Genomic DNA, 15,678 nt, shown 5'->3' on the forward strand with positions numbered 1-15,678 from the left:
TGTAGCCATTGATTTAGTTTGGCCTGGTTGTTCGTGCAGCCGCAAACACAACAGGCACCTGAACTGCTCAAGGCTATACTGTATTAGTAAACTCTAAAAACAGCGTTTTATCTGCAGTGAATGCAAGTTACTTTCAAATAAACTGTGGCCCGTGCTCCACTACCATGGTTCACCAATGCTTACAAAATCCTATAATTGTCAGTCAGGTCATCTGGACAGTTTCTTTTTTGTGGAAAGACGTTTCCCCCTCTATCTAGAGGGCTTCATCAGTCTGAGGAGTCCCAAGTCAACTGTTTCCCCACCAAGCAGTACACTCCTTTAGTGGACCAACCAGTAGCCAGCCCAACCATAGAGGGCGAAACGTCTTTCTACAAAAAAGAAACTGTCCAGATGACCTGACTGACCATTATTGAATCAATAGTTGCAGTTTGCTGATGTCAAAATCATTTGCTCAGCTCGCGCTTGGATCCACGACTGAGGCAGTTTCAAAAACCAAGCAGGAACAGGTAATGGAGACACATCTGGCCAATGCTGAGCTGATGTGTGCTGAGTAAAGCCACACCCGTAGAGAAGCGGCTAAAGAAGACGAGGTGTTAAGGTAAGTGGTTCCATGCTGTAAATCTCACAGGAGGATAACTCAGGAGGTGCTCAAGGAAACAGGACTTCATGTAACTCAGGGCTGGAGAAAACACAAGGAGCAGGCTACAGGTTAGTGACATCAATCAATCAACCTTTATTTAGACAGGTAAATCCCATTGAGCCTCGAGGACTCATTTACAAGAGAGACCTGATTTCAACAAAGAAAGATGACAACAATGGACAACAGCAACAACAATAAACAGTTATAAAAAAGCATACTACAGTTTTTTTTTTTTTTTTGAAAACATGAAAACACAATCTCCACAATAATATTAAATATTTATATCACACTCTCCATAATTCCAAAATTTCAAAACATTGTCCCCAGGAAAAAATACTTGAGCAAACTTGTTCTATTTTTGTCTACATTACTTTTAGCTTTTAGCTTCCATTCTCCACTTTTGGCTTTCAGCTAACATTTAGCTTCTTTTCACTTTTAGCTACTGTTCATCAACTTTTAGCTTCCATTCTCTACTTTAAGCTTTTAGCTTTGGGTGGACTTTTTACTCCTTTTAGCTTTTAGCTTTCATTTTACTAGTTTAGGGTTTAGCTACCATTCTGAACAGTATAGTGTGTCTGTATGACACTTTTAGTTTTAGCCTGCTTTTTGATATTTTTGCCAGCCTTTTTATACTTTTAGCTTTTAGCAACCTTTAGCAGTTTTTTTTTACTTTGAGCTTCTAACTAGGATTTTGCTCCTTTTAGCTAACCTATTGCTTCTTTTAGTTTAGTTGTTGTTGCTACGTTTAAAAAAATCTTTAAACAAATCTATCAGTTAGAAGTACTTTATATCTGTGTATACCATAAAGAGCAGATCATATTATAGACAACTAGTACTAAACATTAAGTCTTTTTAAAACATGTTTGCATCTATTTTAAGGATGTTTGCCTTGTTTAAATCTTGCATTAGGTCATGCATTTCGTGTTTTGATGCTAACAGATAATCTTTGCTTCACTTGTCCTGCTGTTAAGCCTCATTGATCTGAGCCGTTGTGCTCTGCTGGATGTACTTCTGCCTGATTTCATCCTCAGCAATGCATCAAAACATAACGTCAAAAGCAGCAAAGTAGCATCCTGCACCTTCACTGTACATTTCCTGTGCAGTAATGGTGATAATTATCTGGTAATCATAACTTCTGCCTTTAGACTTGCAGCGTAATTAAATTTACCACAGCGCCACAAAAGATATAATTTGTCAGTGTTTCAAAATAACTACACCACACAGATAACAATATTATATCATGCAGGGTGCACAAGGACCCAAGTTTAGTTTTAGCCAAACTTCTCCTTTTGTAAAGTGTGACCGGCAGTGTCTCATCTTTCCATCTGCAAACATAAATTAGCATAAAAGGACACATTTTATGAGCCTTTAATCCAAAAACGTGTCTTGGAAAAAATAAAATGAGCTGTTAAATTTAATCACCTATCACCAGTCCTCGCCTGTTGATGTCCCTATTTTTTAAGAGGGTTCCTTTTACACTCCCATCTGCTTCCTTCTTATGATCTTGTTCTATTTCTACACTGTAAACACCTTTTGATGCCTGTTTTATGGGTCACATAAGTTTTGACGTGTTTATCTATGAAATTGTTCTTTATGGCACATTTTCTTTTGAATAGAAACAAACTGTTCTCAAATGCTCTCTGTTTCCTGTTTGGATCTCAAGTTCATGTTGTTCATTTGTTTGCAGGAAATTGTCCCACCTCCTTTGCATCACGTCTCATGTGTCCCCCGGTTTCTGCCTCTCACTGAGGGGTCTCCAACAAATCAGCTTAGCTCTGGTTTGCACAGACTGGCTGATTAAAGTTGCCAAGACAGAAGATTTGCCTCCACGGCTCTCAATAGACACCAGAAAGCAAGCCCACTTTTCCCATTGGAGCTCCTCTAATCTTGCGGGGATAACAAGTGTGCACGGTATCCATCTGTGAAAATGAGTGCTTCCTCTCAATATTCCTGCCTTTTTCCTCAAATCGCACATCTGTGTCAAGTGTCGCTGCTTGTCATTTTGCTGAACTGTTGGATCAAAATGTTTTTTTTGGAATTTGTCTGCAGGACGAAAACATCTCACAAGATCTTTTTCTTGTTTTTCAGTGGTTGACTTTATATCTTGAAAAATATGATTAAACCAAACATTCTTCATTCTGTACCACAAAAATAGAAAATATGATCAAAAATTGTTTAATCTACTTATTATTTCTATTTACTGCCTTTTGGTAATAAACGAGTGGTCATTTTTTTGTATTTACAAATGCAGAGAAATACTAGAAGAAAGCAGATTTAGTGAAAATGGCTCTATCTTATTGGGTACATTAGTAAATTTTGGAAATTTAAGAATTAAAAATGTTGCTAAAAGACAAACAGGAGATAAGATGGCAATTACTTACATCATGTAACATTAGTTTTACTTTATAAACCTCAAAAAGGATCACAAACTTAAAGAAAAGAGTGCGCCAAGATATCAGATGTGATCTGCTGCAAACGGCCAACTTGTAATTTTAAAAAGAGTTAGTAAAATCAACACATTAATGGGTTTGTATTAGTTGTTCTATCTATTACCTTGTTTACTGCAGCTAATTTTAACTTGACAACTTCACAGAGCGTTCAGCATAATATAAAAGTCTTATAAGAAGAAGTAACATTTAGACAAACTGCTTCCTGCTGAATGTCCTCTTGTCAAAATTTAATTTAATTCCTTTGTAATTAGATACCTGAGGTCAGAAAAACCAATCACTGGAGTTGTTAAATAATTCATTGCAGAATAGCACTTAAAGTTGTGAACACAAGGCGGTGCACTAACTCCACTCTAAAGGTTTATCAGCAAGTCATGAGTGTCTGTTTTTAAACTAAAACGACCTTTTAGAGAGAGGGTTTGTCTTTCATCAGTTTTGTTAACGCAGACATTTCAGTCAAACGTTGCTGTCATTATTGCTTTGACACAAGCACCAGCAAACATGTGATGGGAAAATACCAGAACTGTGATACGGTGCAGTTTTAACACTTTCTAGCTCATAAACCCAAAAGTTCAAAACCTGCAATAAGTTTAACAGTTAAACATGGGTTAGAATTAACATGTGCATAAAAAAAATACAACTATTTCTTCTTCTTCTTCTTTCGGCTGCTCCCTTCGTCAGGAGTCACCACAGCAAACTTGCATCAAGACTTGGCAATTATGTTTTACGCCGGATGCCCTTCCTGACTCAACCACAGACCACCGAGCTACCACAGCTTTCTGTGTGCAGCAGAGAGCTGCTATCGAGGGCGCCCAGGGAGCAGATGGGGGTGTTAAGGGCCTTGCTCAAAGGCACAGAGTGGGGTGCTTCACCAATTCCACCCACATTTTTTTGATGTTGTCAGTGCCAGGAGTTGGACCAGAGATCTTCTGATCACTGGCCCACCTTCGCTAACCTCTGCGCCACCACACCTGCAAAACAAAACAAATTATTATTATTATTATTATTATTATTAATAATAATAATAATAATAATAATAATAATACCACTACTATACTAAATAAATAAATTATACTCTCTCAAACCATGGTAAAAATAAATAAATAAATAAAATAAAACATCTAATTGTTAACATCTAATTGTAAAAAGAGAATTGTATTTCCTTTACTAGCATTTATTTATTTATTTATTGGTAAATACACAATAGCAGATTGCTTAACTGGATCACAGAGGTGGTTCAAAATCTAACAGAATAGAATAGAATAGAATAGAATAGAATAGAATAGAATAGAATAGAACAGGATAGTCTTCATTGTCATACGGCTCATTCACAATGAGTTTGGGAGATCCTTCCTACTTTGATGCATCTGCATATTTTACAAAAATAGTGAAAAATAAATTTAACTTTTTTTTTTTGCTAAACAAAAAACATAAAGCCAAGTTAAAAAAACAACAACTTACAAACGAAAATAAAACACTTCCATTCACATAACAGTACAATTCAAGTATTACACGAGTTCTGCTTCAAGGCAGAAGGTTGAACAGACCAAGTGAAAGGATGGACTAACTTTAAAAAAAGTTTCATTTTTCATTTCAGGGAATAAAACAAAGACGTAGATAAAAATATAGTGCAACAATAGAAGACAAACAGCGCAGATGTTTTCTCGGTAATTGAGTTAAATTCTAAAATGGGCTTATTAAAGAGCTGGGGTCGTGGGAAAGCAGGTACTGTATATCTATATGTGTAATAAATATTTTTATATACAGTAATGTCAATAACAATTTGAGTTATCTAACTGTCCATGTGGCTTTGATCGGACAAACCTTAAAGGCCTGTGAGGTTGTGAACGTATTTACTCTGAGTTATGAGTGAACAGCGAGCCCCTCCTCTGCTCAGAAGTGTGTGATGTCAGCCATGTCTGGCTCAGATGAGTGTTGATGTGCTTCCAGCTACTTGTGGGGAATGGTGAGGTCTGGACTGCAGGTCCCTCCCTGCATCCTGTGAATCATCACACGTTTAATTCAATCTGATTCGTTAATTACCCGGAGGTCAGCCCTTCTTTCCCTCGCTGAGTCTTTAAAAGCCAAAAGAGTCAAACGTCCAGCTGAGAGGAGCTCGAGCAAGGTAAGTTACCTTGGATTTCTCTATTGTGTCAAGACTTTTATTTTAAACTAAATATCAAACGTTTTTTTAGTCTTTATTTCTTTGTGTCTTTTTCAGTTTTTGACATCAGTAATGTCTTCCAAAATACTTGGTGCTGTGGTTTGGGTGGTGTGTGCCTTGAAGTTTAGCTCTACCCAGTGTGAGTATTTGAATCATTTGTGTTTTATTTATAACTCTTTAACCAAATTATACTATTTAATATTATGTGATGGAAATTTAAGTGAAGGGTTTTTACTGGAATCGGTCAAACTTGTTTGTTTGTTTTTTGTTGCACTCATTGATATTTAATCTGTTGATAATTATTAACCAGAGGGAGAACGTGTGTCAACATTTATGTTTGTCCGTCAAGGAAATGATTTTTGCAGTGGCGTTCCCCACGTCCACACAGAGACCATCATAGGAGCAAATATTACATCTAATTTTTACTTTTTAATGATATTTCCCTGTTTTTTTTCTGTTTTTCCTGCAGCAAGCTGCAGAGGACAGTGTGGTGCCGAGTACTACAGGGGTAACATGTGTCAGTGTGACTACAGCTGCCTGACTTATGACGAGTGCTGCAAAGACTATGAATCTCAGTGCACCACAAGTGAGTAGAAACAGAGTTTTAGCATATTAACAGCAAATTTAGGCACAAATCCAGTAATAAAAATATAAGTTTTTGTTACAAATAGTTCATCTAAAGTAATAAAAATGGCCATGACACATATTTTTTGTATATTGCATTGCTTGTTTATGAAAAACAACCTTCTTCCTGTACTAGATGCTAAAAAGTTTTATTAAATACAACAATGTAAGAAAATTTAGTGGGAAAATTATTATGTGGTGGAGATTTTAGCAACCCATAAAAATGTGACTTTGACTTCAAAATGTTTTTGACAATGTCAGAGGCCAAAGGGTTTGAACCACTCTTTTAATTTTTAAAGTATCATTGAAACAAAGCAAACTTTGATGTAAAATGAATGTCCAAAATGAACTTGACTCAATTAATGTTGATGCACATGCAATAATTACTTTTGGAATGCTTCTATTAAAACTGCCATTTGGTTCAGCAGATATTTTGCTAACAGACAAACTGTGCTACAGTTAACAGCAAAGTTTAAGCAAAAATATTGTATATGTAGTGCTCAATTTATGTGTTGGGGATTATTCTCACCTACCACCACACCATAATTCAGCTCAATATGCATTAAATTGTCCGTTATAGAATTTTTATTTTTTCCACGTTTGCTTAGCTGTGGCGGCCATCTTGAGTGGAGTAGACTCCAAAACTTAATCAGCTGAAAATGTACATCTAATGATTATTTTCCGAGAGTTTCATTAAAATCCTTTTGGCAGTCCAAAATATATTTTGCTAACAGACAGCGACAAACACACACAGGCAAGAACATTACAAGCATTCACTTTGAGCAGCTTACAATAACAAAAAAACATTTTCCGAGGGACGTCCGAACACTTAAATACAATAGTTAAAACAAATATTTCCACATTTGTGTGAATTTATTAAAGCTGTGCAGATGTGTTGTGCTAACAGCTGGTGATGTTGTGTGCAACAGAAAACTCGTGCAAGGGTCGCTGTGGAGAAACCTTCAAGAGAGGACGACTGTGTAGCTGTGATCCTGAATGCACAACGTACAACCAGTGCTGCCCAGATTACAGCAGTCATTGTGATGCAGATGGTAAATTTTGAACAGGATATTTGGGAACATGTGTGTTTCTGCACGTTAACAAATTTAGACCCAAACTATAAAACTCAAAAGCAGGGAATTGGACATGTTTTGAATTAAATGGAAACCCAGAAAGGATCAAGTTTGCATGTCCAGTAGAAGCATGCGTCGCAGCATGAGGAGTTGCTTGGAACGCATGCGGTAATCTGCACTGACGCATTGACAGTATTTTCTTTATTGGTAATTACTGCAGAAATCAGTGAAGCAACCAGTGAGACAACACCAATGAAGACTAATTCATGTGAAATTTTACACAATAACAAAGCCAAAGGTATATTTTCTTGGGTGGGAAACATTTAGTTTGACTACATTTAGGATTTAAGGCAAGTTTTTTTTTTTTTTTTTCATGGTGATGCAGCTAACATTTATAATTAAATATTTCTATAGATTCAACCCTGACTGAAGAAACAGATGATTATTTCAGTGAGGGAAACATTGCAGGTGAATACGCTTTTTTTCTTGCTTCTTTAAAAAACAACTTCTTCGGCCTTAAAGTTTGTACCCACAGATTACATTAGATTAAGTAGTATTATAAACTCAAGGGAGATAAATAAAGCACAAAAATGACTCTGTGCCACTGTGACTCGCTTTCTAGGGCCAAGTCTCAGCAGAACAAGCCAAGTGCGTTAGCTTTAGGTGCCAAATGAAACACAAGGGAGCAGTGTTGTTAGGAGTGGACCATGTGTAGGAGGGCTGGGCACTAATTCAGTCACATGAGGGGAAACCACAAACGTACTTTCCTGCTCTTTTTACGTTACTTTTTGCCGTCACGGCAGAACAGTTTAATTGAAGATATTTCCGAATCCAGGAATCTGAAATCTGTTAAGAAATGTCTTAAAAGTAAAGTATTCCTGTCAAGTGCAGAAGTAAAGATAGTTTTGATCAGATTATAAGAGTAGACACCATCAAACATAATTTATAAACACTTGGCTGTGAAAATGCACGTCGCCTTACAGATTTCTTCTGTGTTTGCTTTTTTGTCACACTTAAATGTTTCAAGTTGTCAAACAAAGGGTAAAAATAATGGAAGGAAACACGAAATGCAAGTTTTAAATTGTGATTTCATTAACTAAATGGAAAAAAGTTATACAAAACAAATATGGCTTTATGCAGAAAATTTAATTGCCACTCTTCGTAAATCATGAACTAACATTTTTATGTTTGAGAAAGCTGAGTTTAGTTTTACTGTTGGACATGTCGAATCAATAAATCACTTGAGCAGGTCCATTATTCACAAATAGAGAAAACATGGTGAGCCTTGCCAGGAGTGGTTGACTGACAAAAATCACTCCCAGAGTTCATCAACTCATCCAGGAGGTCCCAAAAGAACCCAGAACAGCATCCAAAGCTCTGCAGGCCTCACTGGCATCAGCTACGGTCAGAGTTCATGACTCAAAAATAAGACAGAGATGATGAGCAAAAATGGCCTCCATGGGAGAGATCCAAGGTCAAAACCTCCTCAGCAAAAGTAAAGTAAAGGCTAGTTTCACCAAAACATATTGATGATCCCCAAGAGTTTAGAAAAATAGTCTGTAGGAAGACATTTTCAAAAAATAACCTTCTGCCAAAAGTAAAGCATGGTGGTGGTAACGTGATGGTCTGGGGCTGCTTTGCTGCTTCTGGACCTGGATAACTTGCTGTAATTGATGGAACCATGACTTGTGCTCTCCACCCAAAAAATCCTGAAGAACATCCATCACCTTAAGTTCAACCCCACTTGGGTTCTGCAGCAGGACAACAATCTGAAGCACTTCAGCAACACCCCTCCACTACCACGTGAAAGATTCATCTCTTATCACAAACTCAAGTTATCTTTTACTTGACTGACATTTGTTTGATGATTTGAAACATATGAGTGGGACAAAAAAGCAAAAGCAGAACAAATCTGTGAGGGAGCAGATATTTTTTTCATGTGCATTAATTGAGAATTTACCCATTTATCTACAGATGACTACCCAACTCCTCTGGATGGTACATCAACTAATCCACCAGATGATCCCAGTGATGGTGAGTGAAGAAAATAAAAAACAGCAAAGAACTTTCCGTGCAAACCTTTCTCTTGTAGATATTTGTCAGGTCTTACCAACTGATTACAATGTCTACTATAGTGCAGGATCAGGAGATGAGTCCAACCTTGGAGAGCAGCAGAAGTCTTGAACCATCTACAGCTGACCTGCTGGATGCTGCACCTACTGAAGCCTCTCTGATTACAGATGTTCCAGAGTTCACTACAGAGAGCGTTTCTTCTCACACAGAGGCGACTCCATCAGACGATGACAACCGTTTCTCCTCTAATTCCACAGCTGGAGAAGCTACGACTGTAAGCTCAGGTGAGCCATGTTCAGGAATCAGCTTTTCTGAGTTGTAGGTGTCTTCTATATGCAGTTAAGATTTTCATTTAAATCAAAACCTGTTCTCTGAATGCCTTTCAAATTTTGCATCCAGTGCGTGCGTGCCTTTGTTTACTGAAAAAAAAATCTGCTGCTTCAGATGCTTCAGATTCTACAAGACCTCCTGACCAAGGAACAACTCTGCCTCAGCCAACAGAAGACTCCAATCAGCCCACTGGAACATCAAAACCCACAATTTCCTCCAGCACTATAAAGTCTACAACTGACGTTCCTCCTACTGATGAGCCTGAACTCACAACCGTCAACACACGGGACTCAAACAGAGTTCTGGAAACCTCTCAGGTCACCACCTCACCAGCAACAACCACAGAGGAAACCACTTTGGACACCAACTCAGAGCTCAACTACAGAAACACCACAACAAGCATTCCATCTTTACTGGCAGACGATGAAGATCCAGCCACTACCGTCTCTCCAACGGGAACAGGAATTCCCACATTCCCATTTCCAGTGCAAAATGAAACCACAGATATAGTTGTACCGGAGACGACTACTGCTGATCCGCTAACGGCTACATCTGAACCCACCTCCAAGCCTCAGGGCAAACCTGATCCAACTAACTTACCCCCCACCTCTAAACCTGACACCAAACCCGTGGACCCACAGACCTTGAACACAGATAACCCCCGAGATTACCAAGGAGGTAAGACCAATTTTTCATCTTTTGAGGACAACAGTGGCACATTGCCCTCAAAAAGGAGGGAGATATTTTAGCACAATGTGTTATTTCACAAACTAAAAATGGATGATTTCAATTTCTGTTGCACATTTATTGATTTCATTTGCTTAACTGGTTTTGAACTATTCTTCTGGGGGCAGCACATTATAAAAAAGGTACCTGTTTTCCCCTCATGCTGTAAATAAAGGCACCAGTTTGATGACAAATGTTTGTTTTTCTCCAGATGACAACGATGATACAAACCTGTGTAGTGGGCGACCGGTGAGCGGAGTCGCCACACTGAGGAACGGAACGATGGTGGTGTTCAGAGGTAGTATTTTAGAAACGAAGACAAATCACCAAAAACAACCAAAAGACACCCCCCCCATCACCACCACCACCACCACCACACACACCACTACATTTGGAAATAATACACTTACCAACAGTAAAAAAATAGTACTTTGCACTATTACTGGAAAATGCTGGAACAAATCACTAACAATGACTAAAGCAGAACATTTTTAAAAGTTTGTTTGAGCAAGTGAAATAAGTACTACAAGAAGGCAAAATCATTATAGTTCCAAGCACGAAACGAAAACAATCCATTTGCTCAGATGTGGAAAAAAAAGATCACATTCCAGTTTTGGGATGGAAATTAATTTAAGAGCTTTGGTTCAGGAGGTAAAAATGTTGCCAATTATTCTGCTGGTTGCTGTTCTCCTGGTTCTCCAAGTGCCTTTGTATATGAGATTCAATACACTAAGATGAAATGATCAACAATATTTGTTTGATTTGGGCCAGTCTTATATTCTGATTAAATTTTTCACAGGCCACTACTTCTGGTTTCTGGACAGAAACCGGGTGCCAAGTCCACCCCAAGATATAACACAAGTGTGGGGTGTCCCTTCCCCTATTGACACCGTGTTCACCCGCTGCAACTGTCAGGGTAAAACCTACATTTTCAAGGTAATGTGACTCATATGGCTAAAATACCACTTGTAAGTTTTGCATTTTTTCTTAATGTTTTTGTTTGCTCTGCATAATGTTCACAGGGTGGCAAATACTGGAGGTTTGAAAATGATGCTCTGGATCATGGATACCCAAAACTCATTAAAACAGGCTTTGATGGGCTGAGGGGTCACATCACAGCCGCCCTGTCAGTTCCCCAGTACAACAACAGGAAAGAGTCTGTCTACTTCTTCAAGAGAGGTGATGACATGAGTCAAATAAACTACAAAAAACAAATATTGTTCTTTTAGGTATTTCATTCTGCTTTGGTTTGACTTTTATAAAATGTTAATTTAATATTTTACAGGAGGATTTGTTCAAAAATATTCCTACCAGTTTGGAACCAGTCCAACATGTGACCGTGCGGTCCACTATCCCATTTACACCATTCGTGCCCGAACGGTTCGACAAGCAGGTAAGACAGGAATGAAAGTTGAATAAATCCTTTATAAAAGTGTACCTAACAAGATAAAAATTTTTTACATAGTGGCAAGTTATGGCAAAGAGGCCTATTTTTATTGCACCATGCATGATTACAATTTTGACAAACGTGATTGTTTTCTAGAGAAGACTTCAGTTCTGCTCAATCGTCATTTTTAAAATGATTGTGTGTGTGCTGTTCATAAAATTAGAATATCATGAAAAAGTTGATTTATTTCAGTAATTCCATTCAAAAAGTGAAACTTGTATATAATATCCATTCTTTACACACAGACTGATATATTTCAAATGTTTATTTCTTTTAATGTTGATGATTATAACTGAGGGCAGCATGGTGGCGCAACTGGTAGAGCTGCTGCCTCTCAGCGAGCAGGTCCCTGGTTCAAACCCCGGTCCAGGGGCCTTTCTGGGTAGAGTTTGCATGTTCTCTCCGTGCATGCATGGGTTTTCTCCGGGTACTCCGGTTTCCTCCCACAGTCCAAAAACATGCATGTTAGGCTGATTGGTAACTCTAAATTGTCCCTAGGTGTGAGTGAATGGTTGTTTGTCTCGTTTGTCTCTATGTGGCCCTGTGATGGACTTGCGACCCGTCCAGGGTGTACCCCGCCCCTCGCACAGTGATTGCTGGACATGGGCACCAGCGACCCCCGTGACCCAAAATGGAATAAGCGGGTAAAGAAAATGGATGGATGGATGGATTATAACTGACAACTAATGAAAACCCCAAATTCAGTATCTCAGAAAATTAGGTTATTGTGAAAAGGTTCAATATTAAGACACCTGGAACCACACCCTAATCACACCTTAAATGGTCTCTCAGTCTAGTTCTGTAGGCTACACAATCATGGGGAAGACTGCTGACTTGACAGTTGTCCAAAAGACAACCACTGACACCTTGCACAAGGAGGGCAAGACACAAAAGGTCATTGCTAAAGAGGCTGGCTGTTCACAGAGCTCTGTGTCCAAGCACGTTAATAGAGAGAAGGGAAGGAAAAGAAGTGGTAGAAAAAAGTGTTCAAGCAATAGGGATAACCACACCCTGGAGAGGATTGTGAAACAAAACCCATTCCAAAATGTGGGGGAGATTCACAAAGAGTGGACTGCAGCTGGAGTCAGTGCTTCAGTAACCACCACACACAGACGTATGCAAGACATGGGTTTCAGCTGTTGCATTCCTTGTGTCAAGCCACTCTGGGCTAAATAAGACAAAAAGGACTGGACTGCTGCTGAGTGGTCCAAAGTTATGCTCTTTGATGAAAGTAAATTTTGCATTTCCTTTGGAAATCAAGGTCCCAGAGTCTGGAGGAAGAGAGGAGAGGCACAGAATCCATGTTTCTTGAGGTCCAGTGTAAAGTTTCCACAGCCAGTGATTGTTTGGGGTGCTATGTCATTTGCTGGTGTTGGTCCACTGTTTTTGAGGTTCAAAGTCAACACAGCCGTCTACCAGGAAGTTTGAGAGCACTTCACGCTTCCTGCTGCTGACCAACTTTATGAAGATGCAGATTTTGTTTTACAACAGGTCTTGGCACCTGCACACAGTGCCAAAGCTACCAGTACCTGGTTTAATGAACATGGAATCCCTGTTCTTAATTGGCCAGCAAACTTGCCTGACCATAACCCCATAGAAAATCTGTGGGGTATTGTGGAGAGGAAGATGTGATACACCAGACCCAACAATTCAGAAGAGCTGAAGGCCACTATAGGAGCAACCTGGGCTCTCATAACACCTGAGCAGTGACACAGACTGATCGACTCCATGCCACATTGCTGCAGTAATCCAGGCAAAAGGAGCCCCAGTATTGAGTGCTGTACATGCTCATACTTTCAATGTTCACTTTTCAGTTGGCCAACATTTCTAAAATCCTTTTTTTTTAAAATTGGTCTTAAGTAATATTCTAAATTTTCTGAGATACTGAATTTGGAGTTTTTATTAGTTGTCAGTTATAATCAACATTAAAAGAAATAAACATTTGAAATTTATTAGTCTGTGTGTAATGAATGAATATACAAGTTTCACTTTTTGAATGGCTGAAACAAATCAACTTTTTCATGAAATTCTAATTTTATGACCAGCACGCGTCATTTTATAAATGACATTTGAGAGAAACTGAAGTCTCCTCTCTAGAAAACAATCATATCTGGTCTGTTCAGAGCCTCAAGTCAGGATCTTACTTGTTTGGCGTACCTCTAATTTGGAAATTTCACCCCTTTTGTGTCGAGTTGAGGCAGCACGGTGGCGCAACTGGTAGAGCTGCTGCCTCTCAGCGAGCAGGTCCCTGGTTCAAACCCCGGTCCAGGGGCCTTTCTGGGTGGAGTTTGCATGTTCTCTCCGTGCATGCGTGGGTTTTCTCCGGGTACTCCGGTTTCCTCCCACAGACCAAAAAACATGCATGTTAGGCTGATTGGTAACTCTAAATTGTCCCTAGGTGTGAGTGAGAGAGTGAATGTTTGTTTGTCTCGTTTGTCTCTATGTGGCCCTGTGATGGACTTGCGACCCGTCCAGGGTGTACCCCGCCCCTCGCACAGTGATTGCTGGACATGGGCACCAGCGACCCCCGTGACCCAAAATGGAATAAACGGGTAAAGAAAATGGATGGATGGATGGATGTGTCGAGTTGTAGAACTGTCTAAAAGACCTCTGAGATAAACGGCACATTTGAGCTCAGTTTACAGTAAAAGCATTTACAGCAACTTCTCTTTTTTTACTCAAGTTTAATTTCTCATCCAAGACCTTTCCTTCTATCCAACACCCAGTTGAATTTCTGTACGCAACTCATCACTTCACTTGTGTCCCACTAGTTTCTGTTTTAGCACCAGAAATCAACATCCGTAAATCCTGGAGAGGCTTCCCCCACATCATCACAGCTGCCGTGTCCATAACGAGCCCCACAGATCGGGAGGGGTACAAATACACAGTCTTCTCAAGATGTAAGTCAAAACATTAAGGACTTTAATTTTGCACTTCTGCAAATATTCAAACCATTTAAAAATAATATATATATATATTCAACTCATCAATTCAGCAGTTATAGCTTCAGGTTAGTACTGAATGATTGAAAATTGACCACATTTCTAATATAATAAAACTATTTACTATAACTTATGTAATTTATGTTGCCGAAAAGTTTGACATCATCAATTATCTTAATACTGCCTCTATGTACACATTACTGCTGGCTGCTAATTTAAATTACAATATTTGAACAAGTATCAAAGAACCTCAGTGTGAGGTTGTTTCACAGGCAGTACAGAACATGTCTTGGGTATAGTCTGAATTTGCAAATTAGAATAAAAAGTGATCATCCTGGGAATTCAAACACCCAAAACTCTAAAGGGTAAATCTAATTTAACGTTTGCTTTATTTTGGACTGTCCACCCTCAAACTCTTGGATGAAAACATAACTTGCATTGAGGTGAAATTTTAAGATGTTTAAGTAGCAAATGTGGTTTTCCCTTAAGTGTCATGTTAAGACTACAAAGCTACCCTTTAAAAAACATAAAAATGTACTTCACTGTCTGCGGAGTTGTTAACATGCGAGATGCTTAATGAATGTCATGTGTGTTCAGGGTGGAGCGCTGCACAGATGTATAGATCATTAAAAGCAGTGTCTTCACTGTGTAGTAAAAAGCATTTCGTTTTTAATTGTACAAACAGTTCTGAGTAAAGCCACCAGTACACGAGTGTGGTCAGGATGTTTTTACCGTCTAGTCGTTTACATCATTGACAAAACATTACAGCTCTTTAAATTCAGACTGAAGCAGATGAGTCATTAAACAGCATTTTCCACAAACACCGATGGAAAAACAAACCCAGATTGATTTCTTTCAAATTTATTTTCACTAAATTGAAACTCAACTGCATGAAAAACATCCTAAATAAATTCATTTATTCAGCTTTTTATTGGACCTCACGACTAAAAATTCTTATTTCTTTGCAGCAATATCCTACAATGTGATCATGAAAGGTGAACGTCCCGTCATGGCTGAACCAAACACACCCCCTCGGACCAACACCTTCTTCAAATGTCAGAAAAAAACCTAACAGAAAAGCACCGACTGTTTCCTCCCAAACCACTGTTCCTGTGTTTATTTTCTTCTTAAGACACAGTTTCAGCACGGATTACAAAAAGGACTCTCTGAACACGTAAAAAAAAAAAAAAAAAAAAAACAAGACCAAGATTC

General features: G+C 38.7%; 1 protein-coding gene across 1 annotated transcript; it reads left to right on the forward strand.

Moving 5' to 3' along the window:
* Positions 1–5,380: 5,380 nt before the first annotated feature.
* prg4b (proteoglycan 4b) lies at positions 5,381–15,664 on the forward strand (the record flags this gene model as incomplete). Its single annotated transcript, XM_037697844.1, has 12 exons — positions 5,381–5,390; positions 5,721–5,837; positions 6,805–6,927; positions 8,923–8,982; positions 9,084–9,305; positions 9,466–10,029; positions 10,289–10,375; positions 10,877–11,013; positions 11,100–11,256; positions 11,363–11,470; positions 14,296–14,424; positions 15,435–15,664. Coding segments are annotated over 12 exons (1,818 nt in total), but the record flags the coding sequence as incomplete, so codon positions are not given.
* Positions 15,665–15,678: the final 14 nt, after the last annotated feature.

Source organism: Nematolebias whitei, chromosome 3, assembly GCF_014905685.2.
Source record: "Nematolebias whitei isolate Nwh7 chromosome 3, NemWhi1, whole genome shotgun sequence".
NCBI lineage: Eukaryota > Metazoa > Chordata > Actinopteri > Cyprinodontiformes > Rivulidae > Nematolebias > Nematolebias whitei.